At 40.6% G+C, this 17,349-nt stretch overlaps 1 protein-coding gene across 3 annotated transcripts in view; it reads left to right on the forward strand.

The window, feature by feature from the left end:
- Positions 1-17,349, forward strand: part of MMD2 (monocyte to macrophage differentiation associated 2) — a 123,121-nt gene that overhangs the window by 87,891 nt on the left and 17,881 nt on the right. For all 3 annotated transcript variants that reach the window (XM_056806457.1, XM_056806458.1, XM_007498429.3), the window contains exons 3-6: positions 712-872; positions 3,496-3,570; positions 6,113-6,214; positions 14,564-14,633. In XM_056806457.1, the coding sequence (XP_056662435.1) occupies positions 712-872; positions 3,496-3,570; positions 6,113-6,214; positions 14,564-14,633 (408 nt within the window). The remainder of the gene's footprint in view (positions 1-711; positions 873-3,495; positions 3,571-6,112; positions 6,215-14,563; positions 14,634-17,349) is intronic.

Raw genomic sequence — 17,349 nt, forward strand, 5'->3', positions numbered from 1 at the left:
TTGTGAGGTCAACTAGAAAAAGTAGATGTCATCCCTGACTTCAAGAAGCTTATGGGAGGCAGCTGAATAGCTCAGTGGATTGAGAGCCAGGCTTAGAGATGGGAAGTCCTGGGCTCAAATCTTACCTCAGACACTTCCTAGCTGGGTGACCCTGGGCAAGTCACTTAACCCCCATTGTCTAGCCTTTACCACTCTTCTGCCTTGGAACCAATACATAGTATTGATTCCAAGATGAAAGGTAAGGGTTTAAAAAAAATAAAGAAGAAGCTTATGGTCTAATTCAAGTGACAAGATGTACACATATAACTCTAGTTATATGTATAGTATAAATCAGTCTAAAATAATAAGATGAATGCTGCCTAGTACATAGAATATATAAAATAAGTATATAATAATACTATTAATATTAATGATACTATTAATGATATTATATTATATGATTATATGTAATTATATAATAATAATATTAAGACATAATACTATATGTAGTACATAAAATAACAGTCTTGAACAAAGCAGCCTGGAGTAATAGTCATTTAAGTACTATTTAATAATACCATAAACCTGTATAGTACTTAAAAGAAGCCAGGTGGCACAGTGTATAGTTCAAATCCAGCCTCAGAGACTTGCTAGCTATATACCTCTGGGCAAGTCTGAGAGAGTCGGCTTGAATGAATAAGCCAGTTATCACAACCCTTTCCCCATTTCTAGTTCTGGATTATCCCCAGCATCCTCGGCAGTTCCAACCTTTACTTCCTGTCTGATGATGACTGGGAAACGATTTCAGCTTGGATCTATGGCTTTGGCCTGTGCGGTCTCTTTGTTGTCTCCACTGTCTTCCACACCATCTCCTGGAAGAAAAGACACCTCAGGTAAGGCAATATCTTCTAGGAAAGCAAATTGGCTGGGAGGGAACAACAAGGGCTCACCCATGAATCAACACCCAGCAACAATAATCATTCTCTCTCTCTCTCTCTCTCTCTCTCTCTCTCTCTCTCTCTCTCTCTCTCTCTCTCTCTCTCTCTCTCTCTCTCTCTCTCTCTCTCTCTCTCTCTCTCTCTCTCTCTCTCTCTTTCTCTCTCCCTCTATCTCTCTTTCTTTCTCTCTCTTTCTCCCTCCCTCCCCCCTCTCTCCCTCTCCCTCTCTCTCTTTCTCTCTCCCTCTCTCTCTCTTTCTCTCTCTCCCTCCCTCCATCTCTCTCTCTCTTTCCCTCTCTCTCTCTCCCCCCCTCTCTCCCCCCCTCTCTCTCCCCCCCGTTTCTCTTTCTGTCTCTCTGTGTCCGTCTCTCTATCTGTCACTCTCTGTCTCTCTCTCTGTCTGTCTCTCTATTTCTCTCTGTCTCTCTCTCTATTTGTCTCTCTCTTTCTCTCTATCTCTCCATCTTTCTCTTTCTCTCTCAGTCTTTCTCTTTCTCTCTTTGTCTCTGTCTCTGTCTCTCTCTCCTTCCCTTCTTCCCTCCCTTCCTCTTCTCTCTGACTCTTCTCTCTGCCTCACCATCTCTTTATCTTTCTGCCTTTGTCCTCTCCTCTCCTCCCCTCCTTCCCCTCTCCGTTCATCTTCTCCCCTTTAAAAGTTTTCAAAACTTTGGTTCTCAGGATTCCTTTACACTCTTAAAAAATATTGGGGACCTCAAAGAATTTTTATGTGATATAACTACATATATTTACTGCATTAAAAACTTAAACATCATGGTATTATTATAAAAATAACTGACCTCAGACCCCCCTCCCGGAAAGAATGTGAGGGACCCCTAGGGTCTATGAACCACACTTTAAGAGCTGCTGTCTTAAACTATTGGAAGTAGCTGTTGTTTTTTGTCCGGCAGATTAGCAATAATACTAACTCACATTTATATGACTCTTTAAGGTTTGCAAAGAGCCTGCAGACATTATGTTATTTAATATTCACAGCCCTTTGAGGCAGGTGTATCCTGACTTTACAGATGAGGAGGCTCATAGTCTCATGGGTAGGGAAAGGAAGGGAATTAACATTTGTTAAGTACCTTTTATGTGCCAGGCACTCTGGTAAGTGTTTTACAAGTATTACTTCATTTGATCCTTACAACAACCTTTGGAAGTAGGTGCTCTTTTATCCCCATTTTACAGTTGAGGAAACTGAGGCAGACAGTAAAGTGATTTGTCCAGGGTCATGTAGCTAGTTAAGTGCTAGAAAAATTGGATTTGAACTCAATTCTTTCTAACTTCCCGATTCAAGAACTGACTCCAATGTTTATTCAGTCTATAGATTCTAGGCAAGTCATTTGAGCTCTCAAGTCTCTGTTTCTTCCTCTGGAAAGTGGAGAGATGTAAAAGCTACCCCACAGGCCTGTTTTGAGAAAAGAGCTGTGTGAACCTTAAAGGGTTATAGAAATATGAGCTATTATTATTATTTTTAATAAAACCCTTACCTTTTGTCTTGGAATCAATACCCCATATTGGTTCCAAGGCAGAAGAGTGGAAAGGGCTAGGCAATGGGGGTCAAGTGACTTGCCCAGGATCACTCAGCTAGGAAGTATCTGAGGTCAGATTTGAACCCAGGACCTCTCCTCTCTGGGCCTGGCCCTCAATCCACTGAGCTACCCAGATGCCCCTATTATTCTTTTTAAACCTTTATCTTCCATCTTAGGATCAATACTGTGTATTGGTCCCAAGACAGAATAGAGGTAAGGGCTGGGCAATGGGGATTTAGTGACTTGCTCGGGGTCACACAGTGGAAGTGTCTGAGGTCAAATTTGAACCCAGAACTGGCTCTCAATCCACCCAGCCACCTCACTGCCACCATAAACTATTCTTTTCATTCAATCACTCCACATTTATTAAGCCCCGACCTTGCGCTAAGGGTTGGAGCCTGCTGCTGTAGACTCGGCACGCTGCAGCCCTCCAGCTAAAGAATGTGGTATATAGCTGCCAGCTGGTTCTGGAGTGAGGGCAAGCGCAGCCTGTGCTTGAATACTCGGAATCTGCTCCCTGGCAGCCCCGCGCCCGAGCACTATGGGGGGAGCAGAAGAGTTCGAGGCTGTAGCTGAGTTCATTTGGGTTCCTCCAACTTTTTATGGCGTCCCTGCCGCCTAGCCTGCCTTCGACAGGCATGAACAGTACAGAAACACGGCAGAGCAAAAGCTCCGCTGATTCATTGGAAGAGGGGATCTCTCAGGCTTTTTGAGCTTTCTTTTCATTGGCGTGCATTTAATGATTTAATAGATTATAAGTCATTTAATGCTAATTATCCATGCTAGTTATCAATAAATGCATGTGCTAGATCATAAATGATGTATTTTTGCACAAAAGGCATATTTCGGTTTAGCATCATTTAATAGAGAAACAATTTCTGGGATGGAGAATTGCCCTTAGCGGTGCGAACCCGAGCGCCAGCCCTTGTTTGTATTTCCACGGCTCGTGCCTTTGTTTTCGGCAGCATTGCCCCCGCTGTTGATATTTCCTTCGTGAGAAGAATATCCCGGCCACAGTAAAATCTCCTTTTTTCCTCCGCTCGTAGGATGGTGGAGCACTGCCTACATATGTTTGACCGAATGGTGATCTATTTCTTCATAGCAGCGTCCTACGCCCCCTGGTGAGTAGAGACGGGACTGCAGCCTGGGCGCTCGAGGCAGGCCGCCCGCCCCTCCCCCCGCTGGGCTGCAGGCTTGCTGCCTCAGCAGCCATAGGAGCAGCGCCCCGGGATTTTTATACACGGAGCCGGAAATAAACTGGGGGTATCTCAAGGAAGAAAACCACGCGGTTCCGAGAGGTCGTAGCAAAAAGCGGGGCGTGCACACAAACACGTGTAGATTTATACAAATATTTACAGTATATGTTTATATAGAAAAGTTGTGCATGTATGTATATTGATATATGTATACACACGTATCCATACGTGTGTCTGCATGTATGCCATTATACATATGCATACATATATGCCAAGATTTCATATATGCACACATATATACATATGTATGTATATATATATATATATGATCAGGGTGTGGGTGTGTACAGACACGGACAAATACATACCACTATACACACATGTACATATATAAATATCTACACATGTAAATAAATAAACAAAAATAAATGAATGAATATATATATATATATATACACATATATACATTCCCTGCTCTCTCCTATGGAATCTTGTGTGTGTGTGTGTGTGTGTGTGTGTACTGGGTGTGTGTACATGCATACATACATATGTGTGTGTTTGTATGTACACTCTATATATCAAGATTCCATATATACACATGTACACAGGTGTAGATGGAACCTTGGTGTGGGTGTATAGATATGTACACATATATAATTTACACATATAAACACATATAGAAATGTATAGAAATCTAAATAAATACATAAATAAACAAAGGAAGGAACGAATATATACACATACACTCCCTAGTCTCTAGTATGGAATCTTACGAGTGCATGTGCATATGCTGCATGTGTGTACATGTGTATATACCCATGCACACATGTGTATAGAGTTATATACATATTTACATGTATGCACACATACATATACACCAAGGGTCTATATACACATGTACACAAACATATATGGAATCTTGGCATGACTGTACAGATGTGTACACATAACTTACATGCAAACATGTGTATATATAAATATAAAAATAAATAAGCAAATGAATGAATATATACACATATACCCCCTGCTCTCTACCAGGGAATCTAATGTGTGTATGCTGCATGTACATAGTACATATATTTATTTATATACTATTTATTTATCTATATATTTATTTTTAAACCCACAGTATAGTGAAGCCATCTAGATATAGCGGGAGGCTATATATATATACACACATGTATATATATACATGTATATATGTATATATATGTGGAGATTGTATATTTTTCTAATTCCTGTCACCCTCCTTTTCAAGGACATTAAATGTTTAGATCTAAATAGAATTCCCCATGAAAGTGAGTCAAAGAAAGGGTCAGGAAGAAGTCTCATAAGAAAAAAGGCTGCCAAATATTTGAATTCAGATTTGAACTCAGAACCTCCTATCTCTAGCTGGGTTGAATCAGTTGAATCACTTAGCTGTCCAAATTCCCTCAAAAAAAAATGATGATTTCGCTGTTTCACAAGGTCACAGAGCTAGGAAGTATCTGAAGCTAAATTTGAACCCAGAATCTCCTATCTCCAGGCCTGGGTCACTGTCTGTTGAGTCACTTAGCTGTCCCAATTAACTCAAAATTCTTTTCTTTTTTTAAAAGTCTGATGACTTTGCAGTTGCCAAGGGGCACATGTTAGGAAGGATCTGAGGTCAGATTTGAACCCAGGACCTCCCATCTCTAGGCTTCAATCTCTATCCACTGAGGCCACCTAGCTGCCCCAAGAGCAAGGTTTGAACAATGACTAGAGGGTGCACTACCATTAGGATGGGCTGGGTATGATAGGGTAAGAAGTATGTTATTTATTGAAGAATAAATTCAAGTGCACAAATACCTTGCACAGTGCCAAGTACAGAGGGGGCACTCAAGAAGCACTTGCTGATTGATTGAATTGATTGAATGAATGAAAAGGGCATTTATTAAGGTGTTACTCTGTGCTGAGCATCGGGCGAGCCAGCCACGTTCCCTCACTATACTCTGGACTGTATGGGATGTAGACACAAGGGGCTGTGCCAGAAGGACATAACCATCTTTTTGTGGGGTAGGTACAAAGGTCAGGATGTTCCCCAAATACCCTACTTTCTCATAATGATCCATTCTAGATTCACCACCCATGTATTAATTTAAATGAGGGAAATTTTATCACTTATAAAAATATGAAGGTTAAATATGTCTGATAGCACTTCCAGGAGTGGGAAAGCTAGATTGCACAATGGAAGGAACCCAAGCTTGGAAATGGGTCCTGGGTTCAAATTTGGCCTCAGATATTTGCTAGGCAAGTCATTTAGCCCTAATTGCCTATCCCCTACCACTCTTCTGACTTGAAAACATACTTACTATCAATTGTAAGATAAAGATAATGGTTTTGAAAAAGATTGTCTAGGAATAAAGGACTAGCTTTTGAAGAGAGAGGAATTTTCTTTCATGACAGGAGAAACTCAATTTCTTACTGTCCAGCCTTTCTTGTCCCTTAGGCTTAATCTCCGGGAGCTTGGTCCCTGGGCAGCTCACATGCGCTGGATTGTCTGGATCATGGCTTCTATTGGGACCATCTATGTGTTTTTCTTCCATGAACGGTGAGCATGGGCTATGGAAATGTGGGTGAGATTCATTTACCTGCCATGGGGTAAAGACTTCTTTTTTGGCCTTTGAGATTCCTCTGTCTGAGCAGAAGTTACTGGGGTGATGGTGGTGGTATTAGGCTATTACTGACAAGGTGGGATCCATGTCTCCAAAGTAGCACATGTTATTTACATGAAATGATCATATAACAGCCAGAAACCCCAACTCTAAAAACCCACCTGATGTTTAGGATCACAGGCAGACTTTAATTCACATGGTTCATTCGTATTACCTATGCACAGATGCCTATTTATATAGAGAAAGAAGGAAGGAAGGACATCGTTCTTACTATGTGCCAAGCACTGTAACTAAAGGCAGAAGAAAGAAAGAAAGAAAGAAAGAAAGAAAGAAAGAAAGAAAGAAAGAAAGAAAGAAAGAAAGAAAGAAAGAAAGAAAGAAAGAAAGAAAGAAAGAAAGAAAGAAAGAAAGAAAGAAAGAAAGAAAGAAAGAAAGAAAGAAAGAAAGAAAGAAAGAAAGAAAGAAAGAAAGAAAGAAAGAAAGAAAGAAGGAAGGAAGGAAGGAAAGAAAGAAGGAAAGAAAGAAAGAAAGAAAGAAGGAAGGAAGGAAGGAAGGAAGGAAGGAAGGAAGGCAGGAAGGAAGGAAGGCAGGAAGGAAGGAAGGAAGGAAGGAAGGAAGGAAGGAAGGACATAGTCCTTACTATGTGCCAAGCACTGTGCTAAATGCAGTGGGACAACTATCACCTCCTTCCAAGAACAAAGCAGATCTGATTTGATTGTGGTCCAGAACAGGAGGAGAAGAAAAGGGGTGTCTCCTCTTATCCCTGTGAAATATGGCTGAGACCTGCCAACACTAGTGAATGAGGTCAGGACATTGTCCCTCATGGGGACAGAGGGAGATAGTCCATAGCAGAAATTTCAGAGAAATTCTTTTTTGGAATTCCAAGAGAACTTTTGTATTCTTCTGAGAGTTTTACAACCAATAGGATTCTTGGTTATTCTTTCTATTTACTCTGGGGTATTTTTCACTTTCTACTTTTAGTTTCCTCAGGAGAGAACTGAGATATTAAGCAGTTTGCCCAAAGGCACATAGTATTCTCTTAGCCCCTGATTTGCCTCCTAATGGGTGCCCATATTAATGATGATATTAATAATAGACACTTGGGTGGTGCAGGGTAGCTAAGTGGTCTGGTGTGCCCGAATAGAGTGCCAGGTCTGAGGTCAGACTCATCTTTCTGATTCAGAACTGGCCTCAAAACATTTGCTAGCTGTGTGACTGTGGCCAAGTCAGCCCCATTTGCTTCAGTTCTTCTGAAAAAGAGTTGGAGAAGGAAATGACAAACCAATATAGTATCTTTACCAAGAAAACCCCAAATGAGGTCACAAAGAAGCAGATATGACTAAAACAATTTAACAACAACAATAATAATAGAACAATGATAATAATTCACAATTTATGGAATACTTTAGACTTTATTAAGTGCTTTCTTCACAGAAACAGCCATGAGGGAAGCAGTACAAATATTATCACCCCATTTTACAGATGAGAAGACTAAGACTAAAAGAGAGTGAGTGACTTTTTCCATATTCACATAGCTATTTCCTGACTTCAAATTCAGCATTCTTTCAATTATGCCCTATAGCCTTCCATATTCCTTCTGGTAATAGCTGTATATAAAGGAGGGGAGGGGTTGTTTTTTGTTTACTTTTACTCAACCTGTGATTTCATTGTTATAGAAGTTAACAATTATTCCCAGTGAGGAATTCAGATCAGCACCTAGACTATAATTTATTCTGTTAGGGAATTTCCTGGGGCATTGAGAGTTGAAGTGACTTGCCTAGGATCATGAAGCTAGTATGTTTCACAGGCAGGTATTGAAGCCAGGTCTACTGACTCTGAGGCAAGCTCTCTATCCATTAAGAAGCACTACCTCAGGGGAAGCTGAGAAGCTCAGTGGATTTAGAGATCGGAGGACCTGGGTTCAAATATGACCTCAGACACTTCATTGCTGTGTGACCCTAAACAAGTCATTTGACCCCCATTGCTTAGCCCTTACCACTCTTCTGCCTTGGAACCAATACACAGTATCAATTCCAAGGCAGAAGGTAAAGGTTTTAGAAAAAAGACACATTACCTCTTTATAGATACACATATAGATGGAAATAGACCAATACCAATTGATTTTAAATGGTGTATTAATCCTTTATTAAGTACTTCCTATGAGTCATACATTATGCTCATCACTAAGTGAAACAGTCTGTCTTCAAGGAGCTTAATTTCTTTTTTTAAAATTTTATTTAGTTGATTAATTAAGAAAAATTTCCCATGGTTACATGATTTAAGTTCTTTCCCTCCCTTCTTCCCTCCTCCATCCTATAGCCAATGCTCATTTCCACTGGGTTTTATATGTGTCATTGGTCAAGACCCATTTCCCTATTATTGATATTGGCACTGGGGTGATCATTCAGAGTCCACATCTCCAATCATATCCCCATCGACCATGTGATCAAGCAGTTGTTTTTCTTCTGTGTTTCTACTCCCACAGTTCTTCCTCTGGATGTGGGTAGCTTCTTTCTCATAAGTCCCTCAGAGCTGTCCTGATCATTGCATTGCTGCTAGGAGAGAAGTCCATTACATTCAATTGTACCACAGTGTATCTGTCGGGGAGCTTAATTTCTAAGAGTCCATATGGGGGGAAATACATGCATATAGGGTATACAAAACAGAAGCAAGGAATCCTTAGGAGGAAAGGCAGTCCTAGTTGGAGAGACTAGGAGAGACTTCATTCAGAAAGTGGAATTTTTGCTGAGCCTTGAAAGAAACCAGTGATTCCAATAGGCAGAGGTGGAGAAGGAGAGCATTCCAGGCACGGTGGACAGCCTGTGCAGTCACAGAGATGGGAGAGAAGAGGTTTGTATATATGAAACAGCAAGAAAGCATTTATGCAGCATACGTAGCATATGACTATATGCTGTATATTCAGAAGAATAAACTATAATGAACCTAGAAACAATTGATGGGGCTAGGGTGCAGTAAGCTATAAATGTCAAATGAAAGTTTCTATTTGATCCTAGGTAATAGGGAGCCAGGGGAGTTTGTTGAGTAGGGGGTGACATGGTGAGATTTATATTTAAGTAAAATCATGTTGGTTGCTGTATGGAGGATGGATTGGAGTGGAGAGAGATTTAAAGAAGAGAGAACAATTGGTAGGCTATTGAAAAAGTCCAAGAGAGAGGTGATGGTGGTCTGAATTAGGATGGTTTCATATGAGTGGAGAGAAGGGAACAGATATGAAATTTGTGGTGGAAAAAGAAATTAAAAGATCTAGCAACTAATTGGATGAGTGGGGTGAAGCAGAGTAATCCCTAGGTTTCCAATCTTTCTGTATGGAAGGATGGTGGTGCCCTGACAATAAAAAGGAAGTTCAGAAAAGGGAACTTGGAGGGAAAGACAATGAGTTCTGTTTTAGACATGAGCTAAAAAGGTTCTTTTTGTTGTTGAATTGGCTCAGTCCTGCCTGACTCTTCATGACCCCATTTGGGATTTATTTTCTTGGCACTAAGACTGAAGAGTTTTGCTATTTCCTTCTCCAGCTCATTTTACAGATGAGGAAACTGAGGTAAACAGGTTTAAACCACTTGCCCAAAGTCACACAGCTAGTAAGAGTCTCAGGTTGGATTTGAAATCTGGAAAATGAGTTTTTCTCATTGAAGCCCAGTTCTAAATCAACTGCACCACTTTGCTGCCCCAGACTCTTTGAAACTATTGGGGTTTTCTTGGTCAAGATACTAGAGTGTATTGCCATATCTGTCTCCAGCTCATTTTATAGATGAGGAAACTGAGGCAAACAGAATTAAATGTCTTGCCCAGGGTCACACAGCCAATAAGTTTCTGAGACCAGATTTGAATTCAGAAAGATGAGTCTTCAGTGCTCTGTCCAAGATGCCACCAAAGAGTGTCTATAGTAGCTGTGTGACCCTGGACAAGTCACTTGATCCCTATTGCCTAGCTCTTCCTGTTCTTCTGCCTTAGAGCCAATACACAGTACTGATTCTAAGACCATAGGTAAGGGTTTAAAAATAAGAAAGTGTGTATAGAACATCTAATTTGAGTGCTCAGTTGGTCTTTGATGATGCCCAAAAGAGAGACTGGTGCTGAATATAGAGACCTGGGAGTCATCTGCATAGACATGGCAATTAAATCCATCGGAGTTGAGGAGGACACCGAGAGGATGTCCAGAGAGAAAAGACCATCCGTATAAAACCTTGAGGGATGCCCACGGTTAGGGGGTGTGCCATGGAAGATGGTCCAGAAAAGGAGACTGAGGAGCGGTTTGTAGGTAGATGGGGAGCCAAAAGAGAGAGCAAAATCGTGGAAACCCAGAAATCAGAGAATTTCCATAAGGGAAAGAGTTGTCAATGGAGTGAAAAGCTGCCAAGAAGTTGAAAAAGATGAGGACTAATAAAAGCTGACATTGATGTAGCATTTTAAAGCTTTTAAAGTACTTTACATATATCAATTCACATTGTGAGCTTCACGGTAACCCCCCAGGAGGTAGTTGCTATGATTACCCACATGATTACAGATGAGGAAACTGAGGCACAGAGAGATTAAATGATTCCCCAAGGGTCACACAACCAGTGTCTGAGGCAAAATTCAGACTGGTTTTTCTGACTTCAAAATCTATGCTGTATTCATTATGCCACATGCCTTCTCCTTTTATGAAAATATCACTAGATTTGGTAATGAAGAGATGGTTGGTAACTAGAGAAAGAACAGTTTCACTTGAGAAAGGTCAGAAGTCAGACTACAAAGGGTTTAGTTGAGAATGAGAGGAGAAAAAGTAGAGGCATTTGAGTGTGATCAGTGTTGGATATATAAGCAAGTGTTTCTTTAAATGTTTGTGGGCCATAAAGAAGGAACCAGTAAGACAGGAAGAGATGAAAGATTGGAGAAGGGAAAGTCTGGAGTGGTTTGCCATTCATTCTCCAATTCTTTTTACATATGAGGAAACTGAGGCAAACTGAAGGAAAAAAGGAAGAGATGGGGAAAGAAGCAAGGGTGTTTGTTGAGGGTTAATCTGGATCAAGAAGGACAGTTTCTTCATCAGAGACTGGAATAAAGGAGGTGGTAGTAGGGAGTGAGGTCAGAGGTTTATAAGATGAGGAAAAGAGAAGAGGGGATCTTATAGTTAATGGCCTAATTTCTCTAGGGGGCTGAAGGGCCCTTCTGCAAAGTTTGAGGAGGAAAGAAAAAGTACGGAACAGCAGCTGTGTTGAGTGAGATAAAGACTCAATTAAGGAGGAGTAAAATAACTTCCTTGTTGCAATGAGGACCTAGGTTGAGATTAAATAACATAAATTTGTAGTGGACCCAGTCAGCAGAATGGCATGACTTCTTCCAGTTCTGTTCATTACTGCCATGAATAGGAACAGAGGAGGAGGACAGTGGGAGTAATCCAGGCTTAGGGTTTGGTGAGGTAATAGCTAGTTTCTTTGTGCCAGCCACGTAGTAGAAGTCCTTTAGGATTCTAGTGTTAGCAGAGGGAGAGAGGGGGACTAGATGAACACTCACAAGATTATTCTGTTACTCTCTCTCTATCTATCTATCTAGATATTTTTATTAAACCCTCACCTTCTGCCTTAGAATCAATACTGTGTATTGGCTCCAAGGCAGAAGAGTGGTAAGGGTAGGCAATGGGGGTCAAGTGACTTGCCCAGGGTCACACAGCTAGGAAGTCTCTGAGGCCAGATTTGAACCCAGGTCTCTAGGCCTGGCTCTCCATCCACTGTCCCACAATAGATATTTTCACTATGGATTATGCGTTTTGACTTTTAATCTATCTGAATCTGGTAAGATACCATTTCATTGAGATTTTAGGCTATCTATCAGCAAAAGAGCAAATTGGAGGAAGGCTCTCAGAGAGGCCTTACATATGGAGATGAAGAAGAAACTCTAGTGGACAAGACCTTTAAATTCAGATTTTTAATTTAGGTGGATAGAATCCATGATTTAGAGAAGAGACCTAGATTTCAAGTCAGAGGACACAGTTCAGATTCCAGTTCTGTTAATCATATGACCACTTAATTTCTCTGGGCCTTGGTTTACTTACCTGTTAAATAAAAGAGTTGGGCTGAGTGATCTTTTTTTTTTTGAACCAAAAAGAATGTTGCCTTTATTAACTTCATTTTAAATAAATCTAATACATAAATGTGGACATACATGCAAAAGATAAATTAGGGAGTGATCCCCCCCCCCTTTACAATGAGCAAGTCCTACAAGTTCATTTAAAAAATATTTTGACAAGTAAAACTTTATTTGCAAACAATCTTTGGGACAGTCTTATTGCAGAAAGCAAGCTCTACCTATATTCCTCAGAACAGGATAAAAGGGTTGTAAAGATTTCCCTCTTCTATAGAGGTAAAGGAAGTGGTACCCTGGGGTAAACTACAATGAATATATTCCTCAAATCTTGGGCTGGATGATCTTCTAACTTGAAAGTTACGAGCCTAAAAGAAAGGGTGACACAACATATAAGTGAGGAGTCCTTAACCTCATTCAGCTTTTGAGAAAAGGACCTCAATTGAATGTCTGTACAAGGAAATTATTAGATTTTTAAGGCAAATGGTTAGATATTTTTTCTTATGCTGACCCACCAGCTCTCCAGAAAACAGGAGAGCAAAGAGATAGGACACAGCTAAATCCTTGGAGAAGACTTGGATATACAGGATCCAGATCTGGGGTTTGATAGTATCTGGGTCCAACAGGAAGAGCATGGGTATTGATGAACCAAGCAAGAGGTATCCTAACCTGATCCCCAGGTTGTTCCAGTCTCTTAGTCACTCCTCTAGGTGTAGAACAACTAGGGTCTCCTACATAGAAAGATTATAGGAAAATGGGTCAGGTGTTTTCTTCCAGAAGGAAGTGGTCTTACTTAATTGACTACCTTCTTTTGATGTCATAGAAAGTAGGGGTATCAATGAGCTAATTGTATATGGGATAGAACTTTCCAGCAAGAAGTTTCTAGATACGAAGGAAGGGTTTCCAGAGAAGGTACAGGCAAAGAAAAGTGGAAGGAGAAGAAAATTTCTTTAGAATATGAAGTTCCCAGATAAAGACAGGTTTTAGAAAAAAGGTTTGTGTTTTCAAGTTACTACAATCAAATTATTTAAATTCTAGGCTGTTAAAGCAAAAAAAAAATTTTTTGTTTGTTTGTTTTTCTTGCCTTTTGTTAAGGTAAAATGAACAGACTTCCAACAATAAGACTTTTTAAAAAAATCCTTACCTTCCACCTTAGAACCAATACCCTGTATTGGTTCCAAGGTGAAGAATGATAAGTGCTAGGCAATGGAGATTAAGTGATTTGCCCAGGGTCACACAGCTAGAGAGTATCTCAGCAAAAACATTGTTGGAACAAATTTGGATATAATAATATCCAACAACAAATTTGGAACAAAGGAACTTTTTGTGCCCTAGATCCCTTTGTCAGTTATGGATCTCCTCTCAGAATAATGGTTATAAATGCATAAAATAAAATTAGGATTACAAAAGAAACTAATCATACTGAAATCCAATTATCAAAATATATATATTTTTAAAGTCCATGGGGGGGAGTAGCTGGGTAGCTCAGTGGATTGAGAGCCAGGCCTAGAGATGGGAGGTCCTACATTCAAATCTGACCTCAGACACTTCCCAGCAGTGTGACCCTGGGCAAGTCACTTAACTCCCATTGCCTAGCCCTTACCACTCTTTTGCCTTGGAGCCAATACACAGTATTGATTCCAAGACAGAAGGTGAGGATTTTAAAAAAAAAAGTTCATGGACTCCCCATTTAAGAGCCACTTTTCTGGTGCCGAACAACCTGGTTTCAAATCAGGTCTTTGACCCTGACCACTTATGACTTTGGGCAAGTCAATAAACTCCCCTGAGCCTCAGTTTCTTCAGCTGTAAAATGTGGGAGTTAGACTACTAGACAAACTCTAGGGTCTCTTCCATCTTTAAATCTGTTGTCCTATGTTCCTATTTAACTTTGCTAAGTTCCCAACCTACTTTGTGGAGAAAGGCAGGAGTATGTGGACAACCTTCATACTTCTTTTCCCTGAATTTATTGAGCAAATCATCATTAGCAAACACCAATGGGCTTGATGAGGATCAAAGATGATATAGTCCTGCCAGTGACTGGGAGGTTAGATACCCTGCCAAGGAGCCCAGGAAGGAAGAGTTGGGTTTTCAGTCCTTAGTTGCCTCTATCCAGGATGCCGCCACCACCACTAGGCATTAGGAAGTTGTGTGCCCTATGCTAAAACTCAAGCCTAAGTCCAAGACTTGTTGTTCTTCCATATCAGATACAAACTTGTGGAGCTGCTGTGCTATGTTGTGATGGGTTTTTTCCCAGCCCTTGTCATCCTCTCCATGGTAAGTAACTCCTACCTCATGCTCTATCATTGATCTGTAAATCATCAAAACCATTCAGAAGGGGGCAACCAGAATATGAGCAATTATGGCTCCACCAAGAATAACTGGCCAAGACATTCAAGTAAACCTCTGTTTTCCCTTAGTTTGTGGTTTGGCATCATGGACTGGGTAGACAAAGCCAATGGGAGACCAGGTCAAAAGAGAAAACAGTGCCTCTCCTCTCCTTAGCTGCCTTTGAATGTAGGCTTCCAGATCCTAGAGGAGGAAACTCAACTGCCTCATGCATACCTAAGAGGGCTGTGCCTCATTATAGGAACCATCTGGGAAGCAGGGGTTTTCTGGGTCTGGGAGGGGCATCTTACCTATAAGGGTGAAGGGGATCATCTTTGAGCATACTTGGGTGAGCACACACAGCATTCCTGCCATTCCCCAAACAGGTGAGATGAATCACTAGAGGACTATCATGGTAGATTTTGTGGTCACTGCCCCTTCATAGGCTTGCCCTTCAGAAAAGGCCAACACCCCCACCCTCACTCTTCCAGCCAAGAGCAAAACTCCTTTTCTCTCGGAAGAGCCAATGCTTTCCTCTCCATCCACTTTTTAAACTCTTACCTTCCATCTTAGAATCAGTAGTATATATTGGTCCCCAGGCAGAAGAATAAGGGTAGGTGGGTCAACCAGTTAGAAAGCATCTGAGGCCAGATTTAAACCCAGTTCCTCCTATTTCCAGGTCTGGCTCTCAATCCACTGAGTCACTCAGCTGTCCCTCTCTCTTCATTGTCAATCAATCCACAAACTTTTACCGAGCACTTCACGTGCCTTGTACAAATTGCTGGGGATTAAAGAAAAATGTCTAAAAAAGAAAAAAGGAAAAGGAAAAAACACAGCTCAATCCTCAAGAAGCTCACCTTGTAAGAGAGAGACAACATGCCAATAACTATGAATGGAGGAAATAATATGCAGAGCAGATGGGAAGTTGCCTCAGACGTGCAGAGCTGAGATGGAGTGACCCTTCTTCTCTTTGACATTGCCCCAATCTAGTGCAGGCCCTCATCCTCTCACACTGGGACTACTGCCTGCCTCCGTCCTCTCCCACTCTACTCCATCCTCCATTCGACCATTAAAACAATTTCCCTAAAATGCACAATAATGTCACCCAGTCAATCAATACGGCATGAGTCCCCATAGCCTCTAGGATCAAATACAAAATGCTCCCATTGACATTCAAAGTCCTTCAGAGCCCAGCCCCCTTTTCTACCTTCCTAGTCTTCTTATACTTTACTCCCCAGTGACTCTCATCCAAGAGCATCAGCCTCCTGGATGCTCTACAAACAAGACCCTCCCCTCAGTTCAGGGCATTTTCTCTGGCAGTCCCCCATACCTGGATTGTTTTCTTGCTTCTGTTTAAACTACTGACCTCCCTGGTTTCCTGTAAATCCCAACTCAAATCTCATCTACTACAGGAATCCTTCCTCAATCCCTCTTAATTCCAGGGCCTTTCATTTTTTTTTTAAGTTTAAATTTTTTCCTACTTATCCCTTACGTAGCTTGCTTTGTATCTATTTGTTGGCATATTGTCTCCTCTCACCCCCCAGATGGTAAGCAGCTTGAGGACAGGGACTATCTTGACTCATTTTGAATCTCTAGCATTTAGAACTGTGCTTGGCACATAGTAGGCTCTTTATAAGTGTTTATTGGTTAATTAACAACTAGGAAAGATCTCCTGTCAAAGGTTGGAAGTGAGCTCAATTTTGAGAGAAAATTTCAGAGAGGGCTTCCAGCTTGCTTCATTGTTAGAGCTGTAGGAGAAAGGCTGAAATCCTGCTTATGGGTCCTGATGTCTTGCCTTCAGGATCAGCTCCAAATTAAACCACTACTGAATATGTTTGGAATTGCTTTTAAAAAGATATTATTATGTAAGAAAAATAAATTTATATTTATATTTAGAATATATTCTTAGTCATAAATAACAGAGCCAATTAGACATGTGTTTTAAATTGTTTATATCTCTGTACATTGAGTCTTTTTAACAGTTTATTACTACTTTTGGGCCTCCTTCCATTCTGTTTGTCCATTCATTTCTATTTATGTTCCTACTTTTCTTTTTATGTGGCCAGGGCCTATAATATCTTTCTGATCAGCTTTCATATCATTTCATATATGTCTTTCCAGATTTCTTTCTGTTCCTTGTATTTATCCTTTTTAGTGGCATTGAGTTTGGATTTATTTGGAAATTATTATTATTTGGAAATAATCTCACATTGACAGGGAGATTTCCATCATACCTTGAGGCTGAAAAAGACAGGTAAATTTCTGGCCTCCTTTGATCCCCTTACTTAACAATTCTAGATGTAAGTGCCTCTTCTGAAGATATAGGTGACATTTCACAAACCTCAAAACATATGGAAATGTGAGTGATTGTTGTAGCTTCATGTTTTTTCCCCTTAAATTCTCCTTTTAGAGACATCTAGGTGGCACAGTGGATAGTGTTGGACTTGAAGTCAGGAAGAATTGAGTTCAGATGCAACCTCAGATATTTACTATATGCCTGGGCAAGTCAATTAACCTATTTGTCTCAATTTCTTATCCTATAAAATGGTGATAATAACATCACCTCCTTCACTGGGTTGTTGTGGGGATCAAGTGAGAGAATATTTGTAAAAAGTGCTAACACAGTGCCTGACCTATAGAAGGCACCATATAAGTGCCCTTTCTC

This window comes from Monodelphis domestica, chromosome 7 (genome assembly GCF_027887165.1).
Source record: "Monodelphis domestica isolate mMonDom1 chromosome 7, mMonDom1.pri, whole genome shotgun sequence".
NCBI classification, from domain to species: domain Eukaryota; kingdom Metazoa; phylum Chordata; class Mammalia; order Didelphimorphia; family Didelphidae; genus Monodelphis; species Monodelphis domestica.